This window comes from Rhamphochromis sp. 'chilingali', assembly GCF_963969265.1.
Source record: "Rhamphochromis sp. 'chilingali' genome assembly, chromosome: 16".
Classification (NCBI taxonomy): Eukaryota; Metazoa; Chordata; class Actinopteri; order Cichliformes; family Cichlidae; genus Rhamphochromis; species Rhamphochromis sp. 'chilingali'.
Genome location: NC_137943.1, coordinates 6,251,586 through 6,272,145, shown reverse-complemented (window position 1 = coordinate 6,272,145; position 20,560 = coordinate 6,251,586). Strand labels below are relative to the sequence as shown.

The following is a 20,560-nucleotide window of genomic DNA, read 5'->3' as shown; positions in this document are numbered from 1 at the left end:
ACATGTTGATGTGACATAATCAATGGAGTTTTCCAGTGGTCTGTGTGTGTGTGCGTGTTTCTGTGTGTGTCTGTGGGTCTGTGTGCAGGTCCATCCATGCAATGACTTTATTTTGGCCTGTAAAGGGTCATGAGTGCTCTCTGGTGGTCATTAGAGAAACTGCACCACAGGTCAGGGTGGCGGCCATTTTAGTCTCCGAGGCCTGTTCTGCATGACTTTCTGCAGATGGATCGCCACACCACAGACACGCACAGCATCTCTGAGAGCTGTGTGTGGGGGGGAGAGTGTGACTACACTGTCGGAGTACAGAGCAAAGTGAGAGAGAAGCTCAAGAAATAAATAGTGGACGTCCTGTAAGTTTTTCACCGAGTCTGGATGCTGATGTAAGAGCTTCTGTATCACGCAAACAGTTTCTTTCTGTGGTCGGAGTATATGATCAAGTGTGGGAATCCGACCAAGTCTAATAATTTCATGCTAGTAGCAACAAATAAAAGAAATAATAATAATATTGCAAAAGTGCTGCTGTGATATCAAAGACTTTTTAAAAAAAATGAAATAAGTAGCATCAAAGACTGTATATAAAAGATGCATCTAACCCTGTGATGTCACATATTTAATGCTGTAAAGCTAGCTATTTTACCACAGAAGGCTATGGAGATGCCCTCACCTTTGAAGCCAGGGTTTAAAGAGCTTTTCAGTTTCCAGCCACACGGGTCGTTTGCTAGGTAGCTACTTAGCTTCACACACAAAGTCAGCATTTCAGTTGATTTGTGTGTGTTCAATAACAAACAACTGAGAGAAGGATACAGTTAGAGCCTTCGCTGTCTAAAAACTGGCATTACAATTCACAAACAAGGCTTTGAATATGGCTTAAATGTTCTGGTTGAACATGGTGTGTTAGATAAACAAAAGGAAAACTTGTTACACACGCGCAATAGCAAACCAAGGTGGAAAAAGTGTTATCATTCAAGGAAAAGTTGTGGAATCTCCATCAGACCTGTTAGATTTGCTTTTACTTGTCCTCTGAATCTACACTTTGTCCAAGAGGCTTATGTTGCCGCTTCTAAATAACTCTCAAGTGTTGTTTCAGGTCCCTGTCAAAATGATGTATCCTCAAACCAAAATCATTGGTTTTCGTTATGACTTCCAACTTTTGGCAGAGACTAAAAAGGTCCATGGAGAGAGGCTTTAACAGCCTCCGGTACTGTTCAGTATTGTGGCTCAGTCCTTCCTTCAACATGCCAAGCACATTTTTTTTTAAGTGCTCTGCTCATTCATCCCTTTGGTGTTTCATGTTTTACTGGCTCCAATTTACATCCTTACTCAAATAACCTGGATTAAATATTAAAGGTATATTTAGCAGAGTTTGTCCTGCCCGCAGCAGTACATGACAATAATAAATCTGCTCTGCATGGCTCACTGCCAGACTTAAACATATAGTTTATTTATTTAATATTTTGGCTGCAAGGACCTGTGCATTTTCAAGATCAACCACTGAAAGGCATAAATCAAAGTCCACTTTACAAGATGTCTTGGTCAGTGTGATTCGACCTTCTCTGTACAGAACGTAGGTTCACAGTGTCCTCAGATTCTCTTGCCAAGAGTAGAAAATATCTGAGTCCTCACCTTAAAGACTTGGTGGCTGCTTTCCTCAAACACAGAAAACGGAACACAGGGTTTCCTTTTTAAAATATAAAATGTTTTCACATTTACATGTTTTAGCAAAAACTCTTAAAAACCAACACATCGTCCAACGATCTAAAGAAACAAAGTCATTCCCATCTATCAGTCTGGAAACGTTACAAAGCATTTCTAAGGCTTTGGGACTCCAGTGAACCACAGCGAGAACCATCCATGAATGGAGGAACCTTGTGCCGTTATATCTGGCATAAAACTAACACAGCATTTCATAACAAGAACAGAGTCAAACACGGCGGTGCTAGTGTGATGGTCTGGACGTTCTTTGCCGATTCAGGACCTGGACAACTTGCTCTTACTAACAGAACCATGAATTCTGCTCTCTACCAAGGTAAATGTCTGACCATCAGTTTGTACTCTGAAGTTCAAACACACTGAGGTTATGAAACAGGACAAAGATCCAAAGTACAGAAGCAACTCCAGCCCTAAATCAAAGAAAGAAACAGTAGGAACTTTTTAGAGTGACATAATCAAAGTTCCAATTTGATTAAAAATTCCTCCAAAGGAAAAAAAACCCTAATAAATCAGAAAAGGGGAAAATACTTTTTCACAAGACTGTGTATAAATAAAGATGAAACATTAAGGGACCTTTATGGTCTCTAACCAGTTACACAGGTTAGAGACCATTGCGCAGCTATTATTGTTGCAACCATTTAGAAGGATCCATCCAGAGATAGATCCGATCACTACAACTTTTTGCAATCGTTTGCTGAGAGCGAAAAAAGCATTCAATTGAATCTTTCCTAGTCACAAGGTTTCCCATTATCGCTATTGCAGAGGTTCCCAAAGTGTGGGAACCGCGCCGCGGTATGAAAAAAAGAAAAAAGAACGCTTGGACACTGCTAGCATAATGGACAGGTTTTTGACGGGGCTCCCACACAAACGCAAAGCAGGAGATGAAGCATCATCAAATATATTTCCAAACCAACTTCCTTCCAAGCCAAAGACTAGAAAATATGGTGAAGCATATCTTCCCTTTGGTTTCACCTGCACAACTGCCAAGGTAGGTCTCCCCTGCAGAATTGGTTTTCCCTGCATCGGGAGCACGCACTGGGCTCTCCAAATCACGGACGAACAGTCCACGAAGATTTTTCAGGGGGGCCTAGCAAAAAAAGCTTGGGAACCACTGCTCTAGTGTGACTGAGGCTATAACCACAACACTGAGGAAATCTGGTGGTCTTGTGGCTCTATCTACCCTGATGGGAATATTCTCTTCCAGGATAACAATACTGCATCAACAAAGGTTTGCTAAAATAATTCACATCATTTTCAGTCACCTGATCACAACCCAGCTCTGCCCTCCACCATCATCAAAGCAGCAAATGAGGAAATATCTTTTGAAAGAGTGTTGTTCCATCTCTCCAGTAGACTTCGAGACTCGAGGAATCCATAACAAGGCACACTGAAGCGCCTGACTAGGATATTTATAGTTGGCTTTTCCTTTAACCCTGTGGCATAATCTAATTGCAATGCTAGGAAATCAACACATACAATAATTCTGGCATACACTAATAACTACTCATATTTGAATATTTCTAGGGTAGGGTTAGGGAAACTACAAACAATGGCACCGCACACCTTTAATGTACATTTGTTGCAGTTCTCAGTGGTTTCCACTGGTGGGCAAATAAGGTCACATCCATCCATCCATCGCTTCTGCTCATCCTTTTCAGGGTTGCAGAGGACACTGGAGCCTATCCCAGCTGTCTTAGGGCAAGAGGTGGGCTACACCCTGGACAGATCGCCAGTCTGTTGCAGAGTAACACATAGACATAGACAACCATTCGTGCTCACATTCACTCCCACATTCACAACTATGGGCAATTTAGAGTTTCCAATTAACCTAACCCCACTAACTGCATGTCTTTGGGCTGTAGGAGGAAGCCAGAGTTCCCGGAGAGAATCCGTGCAAACACGGGGAAAACATGCAAACTCCACACAGAAATAAGGCTGCTTTTTATACATAGAGTGTCCTAATTCCACTATAATACCATATCTGATCTTTTTTTCCTTCAGACTTTTCTTTATAGTAACACAACACATATATTCGTATTATATATAAGCACATGTAAATGTTTTTTTGTATTATGACCATTCTGGAGCAAAATTAGCCAAAATATTGAAGCATTGCACTGGAAGAGCTAAGGATGACTTTCACACCATCACCAGTACTCACAGAGCACTGGATCTATACAGTACCTGACAGTAAACACGTCCTCAACATTAGCCAAAAATTGAAGATGCCCTTTCTGACATGTTCTCAATAATGGATAATCTGGTTTAGATGGCCAATAGATGATGCAGGAGGCAGCAGGAATGATTTGCACACAGTGAATCCTCTACATTTCCCTGCACATGGGCGCAGTCAGACATCACGCAGACCTTAAAGTATGGAGCTGGCAAGTTTAAAATGTTTTAATGTTTGTTCAGAACAATTGGGACACGTGCTTCATCTCATGCACAGGGTTCGAGACGACAGTGTATGTTTCTCATGGTGTTTTTTTGTGAAGTCAACAAGTCACAGTCCTAGCACTAAGCTGTTTATTTTTGGCGCTGCCTTTCAAATTCTCCACAAAGCCCTCACAAAGCCTGCGTGAGCTGGCTTCTCAGCTCAGCTATCAAGAACTCTCCACTTCCATGAAAATTCCTGTTGTACTATGTATTGATGTAAAATGGCTTGCTGGCTTCCTCCTGAATGTTCAGCTGTCCTTGTCTGCAGCTATCATCTGTGACAGCCAGTCACCAATCATCATTTGGCCGCGTCGGAGCTCTTCTCTCCATCCTGTTAAAATCCCTCCAACTGGCTGTTACCTTCCTGCTCTTTAAAGCCCCATTCCCGCCCTCTTGGTATTCCTCTCCAATAAATGTGTATGTCAGTTTCCAATACGTTGTGTCCTTTCTCCAAGGCTTTTACCCTTTTTTCTTCTAAGGTAAATAGGACCCATGGACTGTAAAAGATGGACACAGCTTCCAAAACTGAAAAATAAATGGGGAACTTTGTTTTAATTTTTAAAAAAAAATTGTGTTACATTTAGAGTAAATAGATGATATAAAAGGGTCTGACAGACCTAACCGAGTTCTTCAGTTTAAGGAAGCAGCTGGCATAAAGTAATCTATGACCCCAAAACACCCTTTCCTGGTAAGATTAGAGTCTCAGTTTTGATCCCCTTGAGTAGAATATGATGTCCAAATGTTCTGTTTGATAAGTTGCTGTCATGTGAGCATACAGGGTCTCTCGGTTCTCAGCCAGAATCACCCCTCGCTCATCGGTCAAAATACCAAGATGAAATATGAGACATGAGGCTTCAAAACAGACCCTATAGTGTCTCTATGATTTCTGTATGTCTGCATTCCTCTCTTACACCTCTCATCCCGTTGCTGTTCTTTGTCTCCATCCAAACCATTCTGTCCTGTGATATAATCTCACTTCTGTCTTATCTTACAACCTTCAGTGTGCTTAATCCTCTAAATATGATGTTATCTACACCATCCCCAGCTTTAACCGAGCACTAACCCTAGAAAATCAGAATGTGCCATTTTTGGTATTAATATATTGCTTGTAATTCCCAAGTGAAAAAAGTCTATATTGGCTTTCTCCAAAATACAGAGTTAGGGTAGATTTAGGGTTCCTACGTATGATGGCTTAGACCTTAGAAGGTCAACCATTAACAATGGCTGGTGTGTTAAACCTGGATTGTTTTCAAGCAACAAGGTCAGCAGTGTGTGGTTTTTGCCTATAGGTGGGTTATGGTGTTGGGTGTTAACCCATTCCAAAGTAACACGTAACTGTTATCCCATTACATTTTTAAATAACACAGTAATGTAACACGTTATTGGACTAAACTGAGCAATCATATCATGAACTCATTACATGAGTTACAAAGGTTCCTAAATTATGTGCACAATGGGCAGGTAGAAGGAAAAAAAACTATCAATTATGACTTCGTCCTGATGTGCACTTGCACTGTAATCCGCTCATTTCAGTTAAGGGAGGAGGAAAATTTAAAAAAAGGTCTACAACTTTTATTTTTATTGCACGAGAGAACAAAACTGCAAAGTGCAAACTGCATTCAGGACAGACACGTGTGTTATACTGCTAACACAACATTAGCTCTTCAGGGGCATCTGCATAGATAGCATGCTATTGCTAACACAAAGCTAGCGAATAGCTAGCTGAGGGGTATAGCTGGGCGGATGAAGAGCCCACCCCAGCAGATAGAGCCTGGGTTTAGATAGGTAATAAAGGCAGTGATGAGGGTTTTTTCTATAATCCCTTTAAATTCTCTTTGTCCTGATTTCGTTTTTGTGTTTTGTTGTAGGTTTTGTGTTTAAAGCTAACGCTGTGCCCTCATCAGGATAGGGATTTGTGTCAGTGTGTGGGACTGTAGCCTCAGGTTTATAGTTAATGTGACAGTGCATTTCAGGACTTATTATAGAGTAACATGTAAGTAATGTAACCGTTAGTGTCCACAGATTACTTTCTATGATGAGTAATTAAGTACTGTGTTACTTTTAAGAAAAGTAATGAGTAATGTGTGATGTTTTCCTTTTTTTGAATAAGCATCTCACCACTCTCTGCCACATTCCATAGAATGCATAATAATACACAATGAATGTTGTCAGCATACCAACAGACATACAAATAAGAGATATTATGTTACATGTACATGATATTTTTCTTGTGCTCCCATATCTGCCACATTCCAGCACAAAGTGCACCTTGAAAAGTAAGAGTGGTTTCAAGTAGAAAAAAAGGCAACATTGCAGGAAGCCCTAACAAAGAAGACGATGAGCAGTTTGGTCTACAAAGTGTCTTTTTCTGCAAGAATATGCATTTTGAGAGCCATGTCGAGATTTACACTGAGCACTTTGAAGCTACAGTAAGTCACGTCTCCTTTAGCTTTCTTTGGTCCTTCATCTTCTCCTAATCAGGGGTAGCAGTCGTTGCCGCTCCTCCTCCTGCATCCTCCCTATTTTCTTCATTTTATAATCCCACTTGGGTATCTGGAGCTGGTTCTGGTTACTGTTCCTTCTGAGTTTTTCTGGTTTGTAGCTTGGAGCTGGGGCCTTGCAGAGCCTCACCTTGGGAACCACTAGGCCCGGCCTCACACTGCTTCTCCTCAGCATATGGAGTGGCAGCAGGCTGGCTCGTCTTATGGCCACTGTGGACGCCGCTGCCATGTTGTTTAGCAGCTGAGGCTGGAGACTGGCCCTCCGATCCTTCTCCCTGGGGATGAGGAGGATCCGTGAGTTCTGGAAAAGTTTCTTGTAGTTGTTTAGCCTCTCTGGGCCCAAGCGCTTCAGCTCCGCCAGACGTTGCCTCTTTAGAATCTCTTGCACCGCGTGACGACGTTTTCCGATGCACGGCGGGCTGCTCGGGCACACCGTGCGGCAAGCTGTGGCGATAAGCGGACTGGACAGTCCCGTGGTGATCCGGACCATGTGTTCAAGGACACCATCTTCCATAGGTTTTACCTTGTTGTTGATGTAAAATCTATAAGGGCAGCAGGAAAGAAGGTTGATCAAACGCTGCTTACAGGTCTTTGGCTCTTGGGCCTGGGCCACCAACTCCTGTAGAAGACCAAATAGTTCATTTAAAAAAGAAACATTTAACTTGAAAATTGGATTATATTTTAAATGCGGTGCCTTCAACAGTTGATCCAAAATTAAGAAACGTGTATTAACCTCCAGCAGTGGCCACTCCAGGGAGAAGGAGTCACAGAACTGCTCAGGACAAGGGTTGGACATCAGCCGACTCATCAGGCGGGCTGTTTCATACCGACCGGTGAAGAGCGCCCACTCCTTGGGTGTCATTTTCCGGCCAAAGTCCCGAGCCTGGATATCACCTCCTGTATGGATATGTGTGTGTGTGTGTGTGTGGGGGGGGGGGGGGGGGGGGGGGGGGGTTTTGAAAATCACAATAATTTTTAGAAATGTTTTCTTTGTTCCCTCGGTGTTGAGGCTTTCATGATCTTTATTGCATTTATATACCTGCCAACATGATCGATCTAACACACTCAGCCCGGCCCTGCATGGCAGCCTTCATCAAAGCTGTGAAACCGTGACAGTTCCTCCTCTCGATGTCCAGACCAGGAAAGTAGTTTAGTAGGTAGTTGGAAATGATGGCATGACCTGCACAAGAAAAAACACATGTTATGAAAGGATTGCATTTGTATATTCCAGCAGCCGCTTTCTCCTTCTTCTTTCTACGATACTTCGATGACATTTTTCTGAAAACACAGTGGACATTAAGTTGCAGTCTCCAGTGGCTGAAACATGAAGCCATTTCTAAAATGTCAAAAGAACTGCGTTTTCTCTAGTGGCCACTTGAGTCTGGCTTCAAAAGTGAGTCGTTCCCCATAGGCTCCAGTGTTGAAACGCCCAACGTCATCAATGAAAATAGCACGTTTACTGCCTGAGAGAAAAATCACTTTCAGTCCAGAGCAAATTTCCTCCTCCATAACAAATGTGCCGAACCTGAATCTTTTTTATAATTCACCTTTCATGACTTTGTTTGGTCTTAAAGTTTGCAGCATGACTGCTATGACAGGTGTGCCAACACAGGCAGGTGCTCCTGCAGGGCCTCACTTCTGCTAATTCCAGTCATTAAATCAGATCTTTTTGTGGTGCTGTTGAAGTTTGCGCTCCTGTTTTGGTGAGTAAAATTATATTTTATTTGTTTATTTATGTGTGTTGCTCCCATACAGTGTATGGATGCAACTTGTTAACCAGGGTTGCTAGCATTATCTGATAACATGATTTAATGTGAAAGCATTTTAATTAAAAAAACAACACTAAAGCTACTCATTCTAACATCTGAATCGTTTCTTTCAGGTTTATTTGAGACAGCACTTTGAAAAGTGTTGCCATGCAGAATCTAAAAATATGTGTATCACATTTGTGTTACACATATTTTTAAAAAAATCTTAGTTATGATCTTATTATTTTTAAAACACTTACACACTTTCATCTTTAATGTCATTACTTTGCGTATCCTTTTCACTTGTTTTTTTTTTTTGCAGGATGAAATCACACTAGTGCTACAAACCCCAAATAATGCCAAAACCCCTGTCAGATTGGTTAGCACTGAGTCATCAAGCAAAACTGTTTAGTGTGCATTAAGATCAGGATGTAGTAATTATAATTTTTTTTTTAAATATATTTTCTTAGAAATCCAGAGCAATCGGCTGCAACATTCCTAAATGAGCAAAACCAGGCTAAGGCTAAGGATGTGAGATACAGTTTTAGCATTGGGCTGGACATAAATTCATTACTGCCTTGATTCCCAAACTAAGTCTAGAGTTTAGTAAAGGGTCAGGAAGCACTTTTGTGATGGTGCAGTGTGTGGTGGTGGTCGCCTGAGTCGTCTGAGGTGCTGCTGAAGATTTTTGTGTGAAAAAGGATCGATACTTTTTTAATGAAGCAGAAAATGAAGAGCAGCCTACAGCTATTCATCACTGGCTGCAGTGAGCCATTCATCATTGTTAGCAGATAAGAGGCCAGGGCGCCATGTCTGATACATGTGGCTGCATCACTATGAAATTACTTATGATGGTACGGATTAATGTGAGCAAATAACGGTGATTCTTGCAATGGGAACCACCAGACCCCATTATACAACACAAATCATAATTTGGATCTATTAAAATCGGTGTGACTCATTTCTATGCGGTAGATTTTCTTCCACCATATAGAGCTGTGCAAAAGTCTTGAGCCACCCCCCATTTCTTTCTGTTTTGCTTCTAAGGAACCAGACGTTCTTGTCACGTTTAAAGTGGTCTCAAGCAATAGTTCTGTCATCTTTCTGATGAGTTTTTCTTTGGACTGAAAATCAGCAGCAACAGGTTTTATGGAGAGATGAAGTCAAACTTAAAAATTTGGGTTCAAATCATTGTCAGCATTGTGAACAGAGGAGTAACAGGGAGTGTCTGACGCTCTGTGATGGTGTGATGGGAGCATTTCAGCCAGTGCTGGTGAGGATCTTGTCAGATTTTGTTTCACTGCACAGTACTATAAGGAAAGTATCTGACTTTCAACAGCTTCATTTTGCAGTGTGACAATCATCCCAAACACGCTTCCAGGCCGTGGATTGGTCTCCCAATGAATAAGCTGCTGAAATCGGCAAGTTACCCTGGAAACAAACTTAAAAGAAACATTTTAAATAAAAGCGGCACGTGATGCCACTCATGCCTTCAGTACGTAATCACCTGCTTCGATTAGTATTTCAATTAAATATTTGGCTTTTGAGGGTTTACAGATCTCCATATTAAAAAAATAATAATAATTAAAATGTGTGGAAGGGAGTATTTACATAGTCCATCACTGCATGACTACACAGTGATGAACTGAAGTAAACAGACTTTGTGTGCCTTTATGTAGAGTTTAAGCCAAATATAGCTTCTTGTAATTTGCCTTTTGTTTTTGTGATAATGAATCAACACATACTGCATGGACAACCCAAGTTTATAAATTCACCTGATCTCATGCTTTTCATTTAGACACACAAGAAAGCTGCAAATGAAGATGTTGCAGTAAAAAAGGAAACTGAATTTAGTCATGTCCATTAGCTAACTGAAGCACATTTATGATACCTTTATCAGTGATGGCCTTTGCAAGTTGCAGTTTGCCCACTACATTTCAGATGCTTGTTGATGTCATGGAGAAATAAAAATGAGCTTTGAAACGTAACTTAATTACAGTCTTCATACCAACACGGATGCACAAAAGATTGTCCCTTTTCTTAACCTTCCTGCCTTCTTGGGACCTTTTTGTGCCACTGCTATGTGTTAAATGGCTGCCATTTCCACTGTGTTCAGTGGAATATAACCAAACTTGCCACAGGATAGTTTTTACCTGTCAATGTTAATATTCCAGTGTGAATTCCTTAAATCAGCCTAAAATGGCTGAGCAGCAGAAATCCCCACACCCATCACCCTGGGGACCATTTTCTGCCCATTGACTTCCATTATAAACGCTATTTTTCAACCCCAAATTATCATCATATGATTTTATTTTTTCTTCTTTTCTTGGATGTCAATGAAGACTCAGGGCCTTGAAGTTTTAATTTTTAAATTGCAAAAAAAATGCAAAAAAAATAATGGCAGGTCAAAATGTATGTTGGTGCCAATCTTTGGTCCATCTAAAGGCCTACTTATAATGACAATCACATATTACTTCAACTGGTTTTTTGTGGAAATATTTAGTTTCGTTTTTTGGTTTTTGGGGCTTATAACACAGGGCGCTCATGTAATAACACTGGGATTTGAAGGGTTAAAACAACGAAAATATAATTAAAACTTTACATGAATATTTCAGGGAGAAGTAGTTTTACAAGGTTGGCTAATTTAAAGTGGAATAAAATATGGATATATGGTCTTTTTATGGCTGAGAATGGTCCCTAGGGTGATGGGTGTGAGTTTTTTAAAGGATGGCAGGAGGGTTAATCAGCTCAGCCACTTTATTTGCTTCCTTCTGGAGGTGAGCGTGCTCTTCAAAATTTTTCAGAACGGACAAGAAGTTGTCCTTTGGCGCAGCTTGGCTGGTTTTTCATTCTTCTTTTGTCTTGCTGGCTTCTTTCGACTCTCACATTCTCTCCTGATCAGATCAGCCACCTTGAAGGCTTCGTGTTGGATGTGGGCACACAGGACTTCGTTTACCATGATGGTCCAGAAATGTTCTTCAAAAACTATCTGCTCTATCTGTGGCACAGATGATTTTTCATCCTCCCAGAATTTTGGGATCCAGTTACCCACTGTGTAAATTTCCGTCTTAAGATGGCCGTAGGTGGTCACGTCTTTCAATTTAAACCAAAAGGTTTCATCGGAAAGACTTTCCAACGTATTCTGGGATCTTTGGGCTTCACAGAGTTGCATGTTTTTCTGCATTTGTTGATGGAACATTTGCAAGGTTGGAAGAAAATCACAGTTACAGATCAACATTAGCAATCTGTAACATAACTGAAGTCGTGTTTGTGGAGAAAACACAGCTCTGGAGCTGTGACGTCATCACATTCTATAAGATGTATCAATGACATATAGAATGTGATTACCATGGAGGGCTTTTACTTACACACACACACACACACACACACACACACACACACACACACACACACACACACACACACACACACACACACACACACACACACACACACACACACACACACACACACACACACACACACACACAATCCCGTTCAGCTATCTTAGTGAGGACCTTCATTGACATAATGCTTTCCCTAGCCCCTTACCCTAAACCTAACCATAACCTAATTGTAACCCTGACACCAAAACCACATTTTGAGCCTCAAAAAGGCCTTCAAATTTGTGAGGACCGGTGTGTGTGTCCTCACAAGTGACTGTTGGTTCTCACAAGTATAGTAGAATGCAGATTTCAGGCCTCACAAAGATAGCTTGACAGGAACACATGCGCGCGCACACACACGATGTGATTGCTTCATCTTGTATCAGAACATAGTTAATAAACAATATAAATAGAACCATTAATCCATCAGAAACCATCTATGTCCTTATACCTTATAAACCTAATATTGGCGTTAATTAAAAATATTAATTACCTTTAATTAAGTTACCAGTATTTTTCGTTAAAAAGCTGATCAACTCAGTTTATTTGAGTTGGCTTAAATCAGGAAAATTGAGGAAGCTGGAATGTGACTAAGTACGTTTACACTATACTGTACTTAAGTAGTCTGTCTCTGTGTGTTAGCCCTGTGACAGACTGGCGACCTGTCCAGGGTGTACCACGCCTAACAAACAGTGCTTGACAGCTGGGATAGGCTTCAGCGCCCCCCGCGACCCTGAAAAAGGATAAGCGGAAGCAAATAGATGGAGTACTTAAGTAGCATATGAAGCCTGCTTGACTTTTACTTCCCTCTTATGTCCCTCTCTATTGTTCTATCACTATAGTTCAGTTGATTTCACTTTATTAAAGACACACACGAGCAAATAAAATGCATACATGCAAATTACATTCTGGAGTTCTTTACGCTACACATACAACTGTGCATCAGATTGTGAAATATAGCATGACAGGTAGGAACTCCAACACTAACAAACATTTGGCTTGCACTGCTCCACCTTTGCAACTTGAGATTCAGCCTAAATCCATCATTATATGCTTCAGTGAGTTTCTGCACACTGCTCTCTCTGTAGCTCTTCCACAAAGGAGCAGCGTACATTGGAGTGCAGAGAGAGTCCAGCCTTCACTGGAACACATACCAAACTTACAGCGCAACATATTAGCATGTGCATACATTAAGCGGCATTATGTATTTTATATTTTACTTCATTATCTGACTGTTTATGTTACTGTTGGAGTTTTGTATCTAAAACATACAAATCAGCCACACAGCTTTTTAAATAACATATAGAAGAAACTTGTTATCACATTTTTACTAAACATTGTATGATCTGAGTAACTTTGACTGTTCTTAGAAAAACAAGAACAATTTAAGATATATAAGATGAAATATTTGTTATTATTTCAAGAAAAAAATCATTTGCAAGCTGTCATAACAAGAAACATTCTGTAAAAGAATAACAAGAAAGAATTTAAACGATTAGACTGTTAAATTTCAAAAGTATACTCAGTTTCAAAACCTCTGTTTTTAAAACATGTGTGCAAGTATGGACTGTGGTGGGATTTGATTCAAAGGCCTGGGGGGGGGGGGGGGGGGGGGGGGGGGGGGGTTACCTGCTTGAGCTGCAGTTATAAGAGCGGTGTTCCCCTCGTTGTCCTGCCAGTTAACATCCAGATACGGGCATTGAGAAAGAGCGATGACCACATCCACATAGCCGTTATAGCACGCCACAATCAAGCCAGACTGAAACACAAAAACAAAACGCCTTGGCATCCAACGTTTTCTTTTTCTGTGATTTATTTCAGCTCCTAAAACACACACACACACACACAAAATCATTCTTATTTACAGTGAAGCTTGTTGTTATATTCTCTTTTTATGGCTCTATAAAAATGTTCACCTCCAGGACAAAAAGCAATGTGGTGATTGCCATAAAAAAATAAATCTTACTGGTCTGCCCGCTTACATGTGAATAACAAGGTGGTGTTCTGTTTTGTTTTTGTCACAGTGAGTGGGAACACACTGGTAAAGGTTTCGGGCTGGACAATCTTTTTTTGCTCTAAACAAAGTTGCTTTGAGCAGATTTGCATTTGTTTTAAAAGGTCATTGCTGTTAAATCGTTTAGTGTATCTGGTCAGCAAAGTGGCACACTGCAGGTTCAGTTTGTAGATGACATTAGTGTTAGTGTAGTCAATACTGTGTGTGCGTGCATTCATGCAATGAACATACATTAATTCAATTCAATTCAATTTTATTTATATAGCGCCAAATCACAACAAAAGTTGCCTCAAGGCGCTTCATAGATAAAGAGAAAAACCCAACAATCATATGACCCCCTATGGGCAAGCACTTTGGTGACAGTGGGAAGGAAAAACTGTGAGGAGGTAAAATTATTGTTATTGTTAAAATTATTAACAAGATAATCGACCTCTGTTGGAGTAGCGTTCAGATAGCTGCTCTGCTCTATGTTGGTACAGGTCATTGAAGATGATCACAGTGGGTGGATTATATTCTTAAACTTAGTTACAGCGCTTTCAGAAAGACATCTACTTTGATAAAGTCTACTCTCCACTTCTGTGTAATCAATTATTGTAAATGTAAATGCTATCAGGAAATGATCAGACAGGAGAGGGTTTTCAGGAAACACTGTCAAATGTTCAGTTTCTATGCCATATGTCAAAACAAGATCTAGAGTGTGATTAAAGTGGTGGGTGGGTTCTTTTACATTTTGAGAGAAGCCAATTGAGTCTAATAACAGATTAAATGCCATGTTGAGGCTGTCATTTTTAGCATCTACATGGATGTTAAAATCACCCACAATAATTATTTTATCTGAGCTGAGAACTAAATTAGATATAAAGTCTGAGAAATCAGACAGAAACTCTGTGTAAGGCCCAGGTGGACGATAGATGATAACAAGTAAGACTGGTTTCTGAGTTTTACAGCTGGGGTGGACAAGGCTAAGCATCAGGCTTTCAAATGAATTAAAAGTCTGTCTTGGTCTTTCGTTAATTAATAGGCTGGTGTGAAAAATTGCTGCCACACCGCCCCCTCGGCCTGTGCTTCGAGATTTCTGGTAGTTAGAATGTCTCAGGGGTGTTGATTCATTTAAGCTAACATAATCATCCTGCTGCAACCAGGTTTCTGTAAGGCAGAGTAGATCGATTTGTTGATCAATTATTAAGTCATGTACTAACAGAGGAGAGAGACCTAATATTTAATAATCTACATTTCACTGTTTTACTCTTTGGTTCAGATGTGGATACTGTATTGTTCTTTCTTTGTAATTGTTTATGTTTAAGTTGTTTGTTGCTGGTTTTTAGTTTGTTTTTTTGTCTTTTTGGGAGCTGACACAGTCTCTATGGAGATGGGTTTGGGGGGGGGGGGGGGGGGGGGGGGGGGGTTAGCTGTACTGTTTCACCACATGTAATAGTAGTTTGTGTCCAGTCAAGACAACAAGACATTTTGTGCACACCAGTCTTCCCAAATCGTGTAGTACAACAATGAAAAAATATTATACATGTTTTTGCTTTAGAAGAAGCTTTTATTGCTCAACCAGAACTTGATTGCAAGGCAAGTAATGGCAGTTATTCAACTTTAAGACAATAGCAGTGCCATGAAGTTAAACTATTAAGATTGCAACTATTATTTTTGGTGTTGATTATTCACAAAACATGTCCTTGATTATTGGTCTCATTTAAATTTGTTTTTCTCTGATTAACAGTACAAAACCCAAAGAGGTTTAGATTTGCATGATTTTTTATTTAAAAATTTAAGGATCTAGAATCAGAATGAGTGATTTTTCCTTGTAAATATGTCTTACCTGTACAAAGAAAAACAAAATCCACTGGTCATTGCTTTCTTTATCCATTTGTAGTGTGCACACATTTTCAGTTTGCTTTTGTTAGAAAATGCCAAAGTTTATGAATTGGGCACGCTGCTGGTAAATGCACAGGAAGACTGAGATGGGTTTTGAGGTTTCTGCTGCAGTCTCTGGCCAGTCTGCTTCCAACACAACACATATTAAAGATGACATCCAGTTTGCAGTCATATGCCAATAATTGGGTCTTTTGTGCTTCACAAAGAGTGCAAACAGTTAGTGGGTTGACCCCACAGTGTTGTGATTCCAAGAAGAATTTCCCATAGAGACAGCAGATCTAAAGGGCATTGGGTAATCGTTTTTCAAACGGCTGGTAAAAAAGTTTTGGTAAAAAAGCAAGCTGTTGATAGAGATGATGTCAGCCAATTTGATAGCAACACCCATGACAACACATTCATAATCAAGGCGACCCTAAGGACTTCACATTAATCCAGAACTACTCTCCACTGTGTGTTCCAGCTCAACAGAACATACAGAATCTTCTACCCAGTGTGCAGAAATGTTCAGAAATAAGTTCACTTTCAAATTTATCTTCAGATTAACAATAAAACACAGCTTTCTTAACTTTGTTAAGAACAAAAACGTGCCAAAAGTGCCAAGAACTGTGCTTCCTTTAGTGGTCAACTGCAGCTGGATTCAAAGTGAGCTATCCCATTGACTACCATGTTATAAAATGTCCAACTTTAAAGCATTAATGTGCTGTAAATGTGCCTTTGTGTAACAGCCTGGTACACAAAGAGATTTTTTTTAACCAACTGGAAACTAGAGTTAGATTTTTGACTCAGACTTTGACTAAAGTTTGGCAGCAGTGTTGGCAGCTGAAATGGTTCCAGCTGCCAACAATGGCAACTGGAACCATTCCTGCCTGCTGGGCCTCACCTCCTTTGACTGAAGTCACAAAATTATGTGATAAATAACACAATAAACTTCAACACAATAAACTAAAACTGACAAGCACAAGTAGAAAGGACTGTTGAAACTCAATAATTTTAACAATTAGGCTTCTTCTTAATAGAACAAAATAAGCATTACTCTTTTATTTTCACAAGAAAGGCTATTGAAAGCACGTAAGACAAACCATATGGAAAATAAATGTAGCAGATGTTATACTTAAAATAAGTGTCACAAGTGCAGCTGGTCAAATCGCCTACTAGTACTGTAGTTTGTGCAGTAGTAGTTTGTGTCTGTGTAGTTAGGCAGGGTCTTTGCACTAATTAGCCAATATGTGTGTGCAGCTTGCTAAGCAAACAGGTGAAATTAGCACTCCACCTTTTCATCTGAATATGGAAAACAACAACATTGCGGTCTCTATGGTTCTTACCATTTAGCATGTGTTTGTGAATTAGTTGTTCTAAATTCACAGGTCTGTGCGAGCATTGGCCACTAAAACAACAAAGAAAATCAAAGAAACTGAAGTAATTGTGGTGTAAAGTGGAAGTGATTCACTGGAAGTGGGATGTCTAAAAATGACCAAGAGACAGTAACCGGGTTTAAAAAAAGATCCTCACCTCACCTGTAGGTGAGATATTGGCAAGAACTTAAACTAAAAGTCAGACATCTATCAAGAATGAAAAGGTATAAATTTCATGGTTATTTCATGGTATTTCATGACAAAATAGTGAACTTAGAAAATATACACAAATTGTGAAATTGCACCTCTTTAAAATGCAGCTCAATTAAACCTAGCTCCAAGAATAATTTTCACCGACAGTTCTGAGATAAGCTGCATGTTATTCTTGGATGCGCTTGTAGGACTGGCTTTAAAATTGCATGACAAAAATATCATACACATAAAAAAAAAAAAACTGTATCACCAACGTAGCCTGGACAACATTTGCTAGTTAGATGAAGTCAGCTATCTCATCTTAGCATATTTATATGCATATTTATAATTATACGGTTCTTGGAGTGAGTGCACACACTCATGAAGTTTAGTAACTTCAGGTCACTGCAACAAGCCCAGGTACAGTTTACCGACGGATGGGTACAGGACCTTGAAATGCACCGTGTAGAAAGTAAAGACCATCGTACATATCATAAGTTTACCAGTCTCACAAATTGTCGTCATAAATACACATTCGTTAAACGTTTATTAATAGGACCTTTGAGCTCAATGGTAATTAATTAGTAGTGGAAATAATTTCTGGTAGCATCACAGAAATGTAGCAGTGACAATAATACTGTATGCTGTAATCGTACTGGGCAATTAGTGATACAAAAAACCTGTTTTATCCTGTGAATAAAAGTATATGTTTTTGTCAATGTACCATAATAACAGAAGCGAAACGCAATATTGTGTCAGGACAATTCACTATTTATGCACAATAAACACAATAAATAAAGGAGCATAGCGCGACAATTTCTGTTCAGCGCCAGACTTGCTTGTAACCTATATCACTAATTATGTTATGAAAATGACGTATTAACTACTACAAAACACTGACCTTCGTGTAAATGCTTGGAGCAGACTAACCTGTGAGCTGGAGGGTTCTGGGACGTTATATTTGATCTTTGAATGGCTGCAATCCAGTCGCCTCTTTGTTACTTCGGAAACATGGCTTGAACAATTTCTCTTCAACGACGTAATCCGATAACAACCGATCTCTTTACCCGTCGGCTTCCCGTGGCTGTCATGCTATTGCAGTTAATAATACAACGGCTTCTTGACATTTTTGTGTTTCTTTTTATCGCTGTATAACTGATTTTAATTGAAAGCCTGCGTGCGCTAGTACCGCTTGCCACGAGTTCCCAGAATCCTTTGCGGTTCTACCCGTGAATGACGTCACATTTTCAATCTCTATATAATATGCATGTTAAATTTTATATTTGGGGTAAAATATCAAGTCTTTTCAAGTAAACCGGTTCAAGTCCAATTCAAGTCCCAAGTCACTGGTGTAAAAGTCCAAGTCAAGTCACAAGTCTTAGAACATTTTTTCAAGTCAAGTCTAAAGTCATAAAATTAATGACTCGAGTCTGACTCGAGTCCAAGTCATGTGACTCGAGTCCACACCTCTGCCTTTAAAAGGTTGGGCAAGGTTGGCAAGCTGCATTGTGACACGGTAACTGCACTGGCCCATCTGTCACTGAAGGCTTAACCAACTGCTCTGAACCTCCTTTAGGATCTGACCTTCAGTGTCTTACTGGGTTTTAAGAGCTAGACCATGCTCAGCTGACCTGACAGAAAAACCAGATATCAGTGATAGAGCAGGATGATGATAGCATTCTTTTACTCAAAGCAGGCATAAAGGGTGTCATAAGAAAATCACAGGTGTGTAATATTTTGTTTTGCACTTTCAAATTATTTAAATTTAAAATTGCTTGAGGTGTGTAATCTGACACAGTGAATGGTGTGCTTGCATAAATGTTTGTCAAAGTTCTATCATATCTGTATACAACTGAATTATGACCGTAACCTCAGTGCTGCACAGCTGTCACGAGTCATCGCATATCTTGTAAGCATATTCTTATATGTTGTTTTGAAGACTATGTGCTGATAGCCACCCAGGCACTTTTAATAGATGCTTTTTTTTTTTTTAAATCAAGCAGTCTACCTTAATATGGTTTTGTTATTGTTCGTAAAGTTAAGTCGAGACCAAGGTAAGACCTACTGACACATTACATGTACAGAAGCAAAGGTATTTATGAACACAACTGTACTAATGACGTTGAAAGACAGCAGCGCAGTTTTCCATTTGTACTGCTATTAATTTTTTCATAAAAAAAACATTATTTATGAATAAAAAGGTGCGTGAGACTTTGTCAAAGACATTATTCTAATAAATGCACAGATACCAACTCTTCTGTTTCTGTCCGTCTCCTTCACTTCCTCTTCAGTCACTCCTTGTCTGATCATGATCTTGACAATGACGGCATTGTTGTTGCAGCAGGCCTTGAAGAAGGAGATGGGCTCTGGACTGTCAGAGCTAAACGAGTAGCGCATGTGAGAGGTGACTGAATTGTCGAGGGGATAGAAGGAGTCATCTGAGGCAATGCTCTGTGTGTCTGAGCGATCGGGCAAGGTCTCAAAGTCCAACTCTTCAAATTCCTGGTAGATATCATCCTCATCCTCCCAGTAATTTCGAGTGTAATCGATTTCAAGTTCCTCATTATCTGCCTCGCTTGATTCCTCGCTCTCATCGTCGTCTTTGCCAGCCTTGGTGATGGACATGACAGGAATATCCATATCCACTTTATTGGTTCTATACTCAGTCTTACTAATTCTGACTCCTCCAGCCACTCCATTCTCTTGAACCTTTGAACCTTTACCTTGTTCCTCCGTTATTAGCACCATTTAAATCCTCCTCCGTCGAAAACACTCTTCGAAAATCCTTGTGGGAGCCAGAAGAAGTCTAGGAATTCTCAATTACCTTGGAGTCCATTGGCTCTCTGAAATATGATGATTCCTTCTACCCCCCAGGAAACTCAATCCTGCCAGTTTCCCGACTTCCATCAGTTTTTTGCTGCGTTGGATTTCCCAAACGAACAAGGACAATCCTTTATCACTACTGATAAGTCTTTGTCGGTGCCAAAGAGGTTAGGATTCCCGAAGACTCCAAAACACAGTGTCCTCAAAGGCTTGATCATGTGCATGATCAGTTGCTCTGGGCTGTTAAAGTGATGAAAAAAAGAGTAAAGCAGAATAAAGCATCCTAATCTTTCTCTGATGATATTGTCAAATTTCCATTTTCAAAAAAAGTCAGAGAAAATTATGAAATGCACGAAAGCCACTGCGCTTCTCCGTGTGACTCTTTGCAAAGGCACCACCAGCCCCGTTCATCAGATTGTATGATCATTGCACTGGAAATCCAACATGCAGCTTGAATTTTCCAAGTCTCGGTTAGAAGTTAAAGCTGAAGTTGTCTTTTTGAAAGCAGAAGAAC

General features: G+C 40.0%; 1 protein-coding gene across 1 annotated transcript; it reads right to left on the bottom strand.

The window, feature by feature from the left end:
- Window positions 1–5,700: 5,700 nt before the first annotated feature.
- On the bottom strand, window positions 5,701–19,971 carry ankrd33bb (ankyrin repeat domain 33Bb; the record flags this gene model as incomplete). The annotated part of the gene is made up of 5 exons (XM_080861356.1): window positions 5,701–7,269; window positions 7,384–7,547; window positions 7,690–7,830; window positions 13,414–13,543; window positions 19,477–19,971. 5 exons carry the CDS (start codon window positions 19,969–19,971, stop codon window positions 6,613–6,615), a joined length of 1,587 nt encoding a protein of 528 aa, XP_080717482.1. The 3' UTR covers window positions 5,701–6,612.
- Between the last annotated feature and the right edge of the window lie 589 nt (window positions 19,972–20,560).